Here is a 10,000-nt window from a genome sequence, read left to right on the forward strand (position 1 = left end):
CACACACACACACACACACACACACACACACACACCTGATCTAATACATACACGCTAACGGCCTGATCTCTCACACACACACACACACACACACACACACACACACACACACACCTGATCTAATACATACACTAACGGCCTGATCTCTCACACACACACACACACACACACACACACACACCTGATCTAATACATACACACTAACGGCCTGATCTCTCACACACACACACACACACACACACACACACACACCTGATCTAATACATACACACTAACGGCCTGATCTCACACACACACACACACACACACACACACACCTGATCTAATACATACACTAACGGCCTGATCTCACACACACACACACACACACACATACACACAATCTAAAACATACACACTAACGGCCTGCTCTCTCACACACACACCTGTTCTAAGAAATACACACCTGATCCAACACACACACAAACTGATCTAACCCACACATTTGACACCAGGTCACTAGCAGGAGAACACACTTACACACACTGCCACACCCCCAACATGTGATCTGGAGGTCTTTACTCCATCAGACTCATTTGATTAACTTGTACATTTGGAGCTGTGGTTTATTCAGGACTGAGATTAACTTCATCCACACCGACACCCAGTGTTCTCCTGGTGCTTTACTGTGTGTGTGTGTGTGTGTGTGTGTGTGTGTGTGTGTGTGTGTGTGTAACGTGAGCATGCCCTGTGCTCCACACTGCTGTGAGATCTCCTGAGCCATGTTAAGTGCAGATGTTACCTCCATCCTGAAATGTTTCAGTGATCACCACCGTGCCTCTTATTCCCAGTGTCTCACATGACCTTGATGTTGTAGGTCAGAGTCTGAGTGATGTATGAAGGTGCATATGAAGATGTTGTGTGTTATATGGAACTACAATAAACATCTTTACATCACACACGTGTCCATGTGATTAAACCAACATACACAGGAAGTAGCAGAATACCAGCTTTAATGAGGTTTCTACAGGAGCTCTACAGCTCGTGAGCAGAGTGCTCATCCAATTCTCCATACTAGAGGTGTTCTAATGCAGCTCATCAGCGCCCCCTAGTGACGGGCAGCAGCGTGTTTGTCTCATTAGGGTTACATTCTGTAATCACTCTTAACACTAATTCACCTTCAACACACTGAGCAGATCATAAATATTCAGGAACATATATAAATGAAAAAAAATGTGTGTGTGTGTGACAAATAAATATAGAGTGCTAACTAAAGTGCTGAGATCCAGAGGAATGATGAAGCATATGTAACAGGTGTGTGTGTGTGTGTCCCACACACTGGGAGGATGTTTAAGCCTCCAGTTCAAACCCCAGGCCGAGTTTATGACCTCCAGCGTTGATGTTTTTGCCATCGATCAGTGCAGAGAGGATCAACTTCACCCCTACACACACACACACACACACACACACACACACACAGCTCATACAGTGCTCCTAATCTGATTAGCTGTAGTAGAATAAAAGTGGGAGAACACACACACACACACACACCTACCTGGTCTGAGGGTCTGTGTGTAACCCACTCCAACCAGACTGGAGTTATTCACCTTAACCTGGGGAGAAAACCATTACACACCATGTGTTATTACATGTGATGTGTGTGACATTTATGAAGGAGTTGTGTGTGTGTGTGTGTGAAAAGAGAGAGAGACTCACGTTTACAGAGGAGTTGGAGTCGAGTGTGTATTTAGCAGCGATACCGAAGCGTGTGTTGTTGTTGCCGACCGTCCAGGACAAATTCACTGCCGTCTCCAGATTATCATTTAACTTCTGATACACAGAACCTCCAAACTCAGATCCATCATTCCTGCACACGCACACACACACACAATCATCATCCAACTGCAACTGCACGTGTGTGTGTGTGTGTGTGTGTGTGTGTGTGTGTGTGTGTGTGTGAGACACAGATGTACTACACTCATAATAGACACAAACATGCAGGTAAACACAGAGTACAGACTGTAGATAGCTAGAGGAGTGTGAGGAGGAGAAGTGGGGTGAGGAGGAGAGGAGTGTGAGGAGGAGAAGTGGGGTGAGGAGGAGAGGAGTGTGAGGAGGAGAAGTGGGGTGAGGAGGAGAGGAGGTGAGGAGGAGAAGTGGGGTGAGGAGGAGAAGTGGGGTGAGGAGGAGGAGGTGTGAGGAGGAGAAGTGGGGTGAGGAGGAGAGAGTGTGAGGAGGAGAAGTGGGGTGAGGAGGAGAAGTGGGGTGAGGAGGAGAGGAGTGTGAGGAGAGGATTGTGAGGAGAAGAGGAGTGTGAGGAGGAGGAGAAGAGTAAAGTGGTGTGAGGAAGAGTGGAGTGTGAGGAGGCGTGGTGTAGGTCGTAAACACACTCACACGTGTGTGAGCAGTTGGAAGTCTCGAGCCCGGTACCCGATGGCGATGTTGTTGCGGGTGGTTTTGGACTTGGCCGGGTCGAAGCTGGTCTGGAAGCCGGCGAGCCACGAGTCGTAGCCCAGAACGGCGGCGGCGTGAACCAGCGGGCCGGAGAAATCAAAATCCACGTCACAGCCCACGTTCACGTACTCGCACTTATACGCCGTCTGCACTCTCCCACTCTTCTTCCTGCACAGAGCGAGGGGGCGGGGCTTACACACTGCATATGCAAATGTGATCTAATAAACACACACTTGGAATATTTACATCCTGTACATATTAATGACAGAAGAAACTGATATACAGACGAGAGAACCAGGAGAACGTGCAGAGACTCACCCTGTGTTCGGAGAGAACGACGTGTCAAACTTCACCTTCAGTCCTTTAGTGATCTACAGACACACACGCACACACACGCACACACACACACACACACACACACCACTACTGAACTCTCTGTATTATCATTATTATGATCTCTGTGTGTGTGTGTGTGTGTGTGTGTGTGTGTGTGTGTGTGTGTGTGTGTGTGTGTGTGTGTGTACCTGGTCCTCCACACTGATCTCAGTCCCGAGTGTGTTGTCTGTGCTCCATTTCTCAGTGAAGGTCACTCCGTACTCATCCCATTTGTACTTGGTCTCCAGATTAGCGCTCACTTTTCCCGTGTCGATGTTGGACGAGCCGCACGTCTTAAACTCCTGGACACACAAATCACACTCACAGATACAGAAGTGTCCAGAGGTTTTCAGAAGTCTAAATTAATTCAGTATTTGGTGCGACACAGTTGAGGACATTGTAAAAGTCTTAACGTGGATTAACGTGATAAAACCAAACACGTTAATATTAAAGTCTGTACACGTGCAGAGTTTTATAGCGTCCCCATAATAATCTATAGGAGTAAAAGACGTATTCTGGACTCACCTGCTATTACTGATTTAGTCTTAAACACTCTAATAGCATGAACACTTATTTTAAAAGTATTTTTCACTGCACAACACACACTCAATAACTGATATCTGGAGGAGAGTGGGAGTACGTACCACTCCATTGGTTGACTTGGTTTTCAGATCGAGCTTCACCAACCCAAACCCTGGTACAACACAACATATAAATATATAAATATTAAAATTCATACATTCATACATTATTTATATATTATTCATTTATATATAATATATTATAGAATTTATATAATTATATATTATATAAAAGTAAACGAATGTGATTTGTTTAAAAAGTGTTTTTAATATTTGTGTCGGCCATAAAATGATTAATTTAAATATAATTATAAGTAAATACACAATACTTTTATTATTTAGAAAGTGATCAATATTTTCTATGTAGATTGATTTCTCCTCGTTTCTCGAGCGCGTTCTCTCAGCACAGCTGCTGCTACGTGAACGTGACGTATCACAACACTACGGAGACGGAGGCGTGTCCTGAGAGACACATAGATCACAGATTAACATGGCAGAGGCAGAGCTGCGTCTTACTGCAGACACAACAGGAAAAAAACGTCTGGTTTTATTTTTATTTTTTTCACTGCAAAGGCGTGTGTGTGAAAGAGACGTGTGTAAAAACTCAGACTTAATAAACTGATGATTTGCTGTGTGTCTGAAGTGAAGAAGTAAAAGTGAATTTTCTGCACCATACTGAATTGCAGAGAATCAGATCTTCTCTACTGAACTGCTTTTTGTTGAGAAAATTGAAATCAAAGAGTTTATCTTTTGGCATCGTTGTGCGTTTGAGAAAAACGTTTTTTCTCCCGATGCCGTGCCGCTCAGAACACAGGTGAGGTGCGTTTTTTTCGTTTCCGTTCGGAAATTTCATTGGTCTAATGTTATGGGGTTCAGTTTTTTGGCTTGAAGTTTGTGAAACCGGGAAAAACCCAGGAAAAATTCATAAATAAGCCGATTCGTTGTTTAAGCCGCAGCTTATAGTCTGAAAAATACGGTATTATATTTTTTAAATGGTTTTTAATAAAATGCCTGCTTGGTTAAATAATAGCTAAAATAATATTTTATAAAAAATTAAATAGAATAAATAAATAAATGTTTTGATGTTGATTGAACTGAGAAATCAATTAAATTTGCACAAATGAAATAAATGGGAAAATGTAATTAAATTGTTTACTTTTTTTAGACCCCATTTGGGTAATACAGTGTGTGTGTGTGTGTGTGTGTGTGTGTGTGTGTGTGTGTGTGTGTGTGTTTTATATATAAATATGAAATTTTTTCTAAGATCTGATCTACTTAACTGTCCTTATTTCAAAGACAAATGTGTTCATTCCTTCCATCCTTCATTCATTCACTCCTTCAACATGTGGAATTCTCAGGATTTCTTGAAGACGGATATAAAACGCTAAAGAATCTATAGCGCTAGCGTTAACCACTAACCAGGAAGGTGCGGGCCGCTAACGTTAGCACTACACTTTCAAGATGTTTCATTTTTTCAACTTTTCATTTCACTGCAAGTTCTATCCTGCATATAATGATGTTTGTGACAAATAAAAAGTCTTGAATCTTAAATCCGTAGTGTTAGCGTAAGCCGCTAGTCTCTGCCTGGTTATCGGTGAATGCTAATGTTATGGATTCTTTAGCATTTTTAATCGTATTTTCAGTACTGAGTAAGAAGTGACAGTGACACTGCGCTAACAGTTTCTTTCTTTATACTCCTGATGTTGTTGTGTAAGTTTTCATATTTAAAAATAAAATAAAAAATGCTCAAAGTGCGAGAAATTAAACAAACATGCAGTCTGCCAATTTATACGTTCCTGAGGAAACTCAGACTTTACCTCTGTTCCACACACAAATCTATATAAATAAAGGAGAAACACTGTGTGTGTGTGTGTGTGTGTGTGTGTGTGTGTGTGTGTGTGTCTCACCGTATCCCTTATTAAATACATCCTTCGCCGCTTTGCCAAGATCAGCGTAAGCTGGAGGGGTGGCCATGTTCCTACACACACACACACACACACACACACACACACACACACACACACTCTCTCAGAGCTCTCAAGCCATCAATTAGTGCTGTGTGACATCTAAAAATAATAATAATTATATACATAAAGCTCAGAATAACTGAATCCACATCCTGCCTTCTGTTTATTGTGTTATTACTGAAACCTGTGGGTTTTATTTTCTCCTGCGTCTGAAACTTCACTCAGTGGAGCACAGAGAAGAGATTCACACAATATGAGATTAACTCATGTTGTTCACTGCAGATGAACTAACCTCAGACCCTGAGTGGTGTCTACTAACCCCATCTTTCTCTCCCTCACACACACACACACACACACACACACACACACACACACACACACACACACAATGCAATTATCAACACTGACTACAGAGAAGAGGTCGACTGATAGTGATCAGATACCTGCCAATAACTAATTAAAAGAGTTTATAAAACAGATACTGGATAAAAATAATAAACACTTAATATTAAATACTACTGAGATTTTTACAAAAAAACTAAAATTAATGAAAATGTGCTAATAAGTATAAAATATTAATAAGAGGAGAAAGAAAAGAGCACGAGAAGATATGAGAAAATATAAACAATAAGGTGTTCTATAAAAAATAGAGCAAATAAATAAATATATATATAGACATGTAAAAGGAGCAGAAGGTTGAGCAGGTGATGAGGTAAAACAGACCAGACACTGTAGTAATGATTATGGCAGTGTACGGTGCAGTGTGTAGATGCAGAATGAGGATTTATAGGATTTTTAGATGCACATGCTCACACTGAGAAGTCTGATGACTTGTGTGAAGAAGCTTCTGCTAAACCTCTCAGATTTGGCCATCAGGCAGCAGAAGCTCTTGGTGGATGTCAGCAGAGTAAACAGACTGTGACTGGGGTGGTTTGGTTCCTTAATGACTTTAACAGCTCGGTTTCTGCATCGACTGTTGTGTATTTCCTACAGAGAAGGTAGAACATCCCTAAGATGCTCTCTGCTAAGAAGAATGCTTTCTACAGCCCCAGTATAAAACCTTTTCAGGACCACTGGTGAAACCCTGAATTTCCTCACCTTCTGAAGATGATACAGTCTCTGTCTGGCTTTCTTCACCTGAGATTGTGTGTGTGCAGACCAACACAGGTTCTCAGAGATGTATACTCCAAGGTCTTTGGAGCTGCTCACCCTCTCTACAGGGGTACAGGTGTTAATGTGAAAACTTTCATGACCAGTGAGTTGAGAGCAGTGGGGCAACAGTCCTTCAGGTGGGTTTGTTATATTCGTGGCACAGGGATAATTTTATAAAAAATAATAATAGACAGAAGAAAGGTGAGGTGTCCAGAAACACAAGACTGTGGGTGAGTTTTAGCGTGAGTACTGGAAAGGGTGCAAATTAAAGTAAATAAAAAAACGCTCTGCTTGTTAAACAGTGAGGTTTTTATATTAATTATATATATTAATATACACACACACACACACACACACACACACACACACCTTTACAATAGGAATAACATCATCAACCCAGTCTACCTCTGCAGAACACCTGCCTATCTACTGATTTCTTCTGTTTCACTTCACACACTCACTTCTGTTTCTTGCATCTGTGTTATTATTATATTGTACATTCTTCATTCTTGTCCTTGTGTTTTGTTTATGCCCATCATTTATGTAACACGCTGACTGGAGGATTCACAGAGTAAGAATTCCATTGTATTGCGTAACAGACTGCTACTGTTATTATATAGTTATATAACAGACAGACAGAAAGACAGACAGGCAGGCAGACATACGGACACAGACAGACAGACACAGACAGACAGACACAGACAGGCAGGCAGACATACAGACACAGACAGACAGACACAGACAGACAGACACAGACAGGCAGGCAGACATACAGACACAGACAGACAGACAGACAGACAGACACAGACAGGCAGGCAGACATACAGACACAGACAGACAGACACAGACAGGCAGACACAGACAGGCAGACAGGCAGGCAGGCAGACAGGCAGGCAGGCAGACATGCGGGCAGACAGACAGACAGACAGACAGACAGGCAGGCAGGCAGGCAGGCAGGCAGGCAGGCAGGCAGGCAGGCAGGCAGGCGGGCAGGCAGGCGGGCAGGCAGGCGGGCAGACAGACAGACAGACAGACACAGACAGACAGACACAGGCAGGCAGGCAGGCAGGCAGGCAGGCAGGCAGACCGACAGGCAAACAGACAGGCACAGACAGGCACAGACAGGCAGACAGACAGGCAGACAGACACACACACAGACAGGTAGACAGACAGACAGACAGATGCACACAAATCCAACCTTTAGCACCAATTATGCACCTAATAAAATTCTATGTGGCTCAGAAATCATATCAATGATCAGTCTTATTAATGTTTATCAGTTTTACAGAAATGAACTGTACAGTGAGACACACAGCGATGATGTAAACCCCTAAGCTGAAAGGAAGCTAATTCCTGGAGCTAGCATGAGAATGGAGTTAGCAGTACCTGAATCCTGAATTCAGACTGTAAATAATACATAGATATACAGGATTATTGTTGTTTTTGTTTTGTTTTTTACTAAAATAATCGTTAACTCTTTATTATAATAATAATAATAATAATAATTCCAGCTCAGCTAGGTGGCTAGCAGCTTCCTGCTAACAGTACAGGGTTAATGAGCTCTGTAGATTTGATGTAAATAAGTAGAAACGCTTTAAAGATAAAGAGGTTTGAGGAGCAGTAAAAAGTTTACCAGGTCTTGCAGGTGTTTTTTCTTTGAAGCTGCAGGAAATGAGAGAGAAGGAGACACGAAGGAGAGAAAAGGAGCAGCAATGTGGAGAGCCAAAGAGTTCACAAACTCAACACCTACTGATATGGAGGCCAAACAGGGTCATGATGCGGTGAACATCTGGAGCTTGGTTTATGCTCGCAGTTTGACAGATGTGGAAACGAACCCCTGGTGACCTGTAGGAGGTTCAAGTTTAAGTTCACCTGTGATATTTAGACTGTTTATCTTCAAGGTTATCTACAGAAATGTAAAAAATGTACATTTAAAATGTATAAGTTTGTCTCTATATGTTTATCCCAAATAAATAAAACTAAATAAGCTTTTACTTGTCATATGTACACTACAGCACAGAGAAATTATTTCTAGGTGTATCTTAGCTTGTTAGGAGAAGCAGAGAGGGTTAAGGATCTTGCTCAAGGGCACAAAAGTGGCAGCTTCGTGATGCTGGGGCTCGAACCCCCAACCTCCTGATCACTAATCCAGAGCATCTACAACTGAAACAAACCTGTTTCAGCACGACAATCCCCCTGTGCACAAAGTGCACCTGCTCTCATGAAGATCTGCTTTCCACGGGTTGGAGTGAAAGATTTCCTGCTATAGAGCTTCAACCCTATTGAACACCTTTTGGTATGAATGTGAACGCTGACTGCACCCCAGACCTCCTCACCTTCTCACCTACATCAGTTCTGACTTTACTAACAGCCTTATAACTGAATACATTTCCTGAAATCTCCAGAAAATCCAGTGGAACATCTTCCCAGAAGAGTGGAGAGAATTATAACAGAAATTGAAGACTAAATGTGGATTAACAGAGTAAATCAAGGAACACGTTTTTACAATGGCGACTCCTTTATTACTACCCAACTTTACGTACATATTTACAGGCGTAGAAAACTCAGCTCCATGCAGAACAGAAAGATCAGGCTTTATATATGTATAGTTAATTACCACACACACACACACACACATACACACACACACACACACACATCACATTCAACTCGAGAATTAAACCCATGTTGTAGATTTCCTCACATCACACATCATGCTGGAGAAGTAGCGTTCTACTGAACACAAGGTGCTGAAGCAGCGATGCTCAGGGTTCATCATGGTAGATGTACGATGGCACGACGTTAGCAATGTACAGCGAGCGACGTAAACGTTTTTAATAAATGTTAGTAAACTCTATAAAGTGTCAGGATCATGAGCACAACTCAAACCACATTAAAAACAAATAAACACAAACTTGGCATCTGCATTTCATCATTTCATCATTTCATCATTTAAACACAAAACATTACCTGCTTTTTTGACACATTCTTTTTTTTCCATCCAAGATTCATGAAAAAAAAGAAAAAAGTAAGAAAAAATAAATTAAATAAAAAATCAAATACAATACTTTCTTTTTTTCCATATGTTTGGTCACCACTTTTTTTGTTTGTTTAATAATAATAATAATAATAATAATAATAATAATAATAATAATAATAATAATAATAATAAGAAATACACAAAAGCATTTTTGGTGTGTGTATGTTGCATTCATTCATTTGACAAAAATATATATATATATTTCTATTGTGTTTGTTTTTCCATCATATAGGATTTCTTTTTTGGGAGATTTTTTGTTCATAATAAAATGTTTGGACATGACAAAAAAAAAAAAAAAGAAGAAGAAGAAAACAGGTCATTTTTAAATAATGAAATAAATAAAAAAATAAATAAAGCTATTATAAGATTTAGGTTGTTGTTTGTGGTGGGGGTGGGGGCTTGTTCATGACTTGGCATTTTCTCCTCCCTGTGTCACTAATTCTCTTTTTTTA

The 10,000-nt window shown here is 41.0% G+C and overlaps 1 protein-coding gene across 2 annotated transcripts; it reads right to left on the bottom strand.

Moving 5' to 3' along the window:
* Positions 1-975: 975 nt before the first annotated feature.
* On the bottom strand, positions 976-8,271 carry LOC124388503 (voltage-dependent anion-selective channel protein 2-like). 2 transcript variants are annotated; one of them, XM_046853196.1, is made up of 9 exons: positions 8,142-8,271; positions 5,297-5,367; positions 3,453-3,502; positions 2,958-3,110; positions 2,752-2,804; positions 2,374-2,601; positions 1,696-1,846; positions 1,535-1,592; positions 976-1,421 (listed from the first exon to the last, which is right to left on the bottom strand). In XM_046853196.1, the coding sequence occupies exons 2-9, from the start codon at positions 5,361-5,363 to the stop codon at positions 1,330-1,332; spliced, it is 852 nt and encodes a 283-aa protein (XP_046709152.1). In that variant the 5' UTR covers positions 5,364-5,367; positions 8,142-8,271; the 3' UTR covers positions 976-1,329. The 2 variants fall into 2 exon arrangements, with proteins under 2 accessions (XP_046709152.1, XP_046709153.1); XM_046853197.1 differs by lacking the exon at positions 8,142-8,271 and adding an exon at positions 7,895-7,912.
* Positions 8,272-10,000: the final 1,729 nt, after the last annotated feature.

Source organism: Silurus meridionalis, chromosome 7 (genome assembly GCF_014805685.1).
Source record: "Silurus meridionalis isolate SWU-2019-XX chromosome 7, ASM1480568v1, whole genome shotgun sequence".
NCBI lineage: Eukaryota > Metazoa > Chordata > Actinopteri > Siluriformes > Siluridae > Silurus > Silurus meridionalis.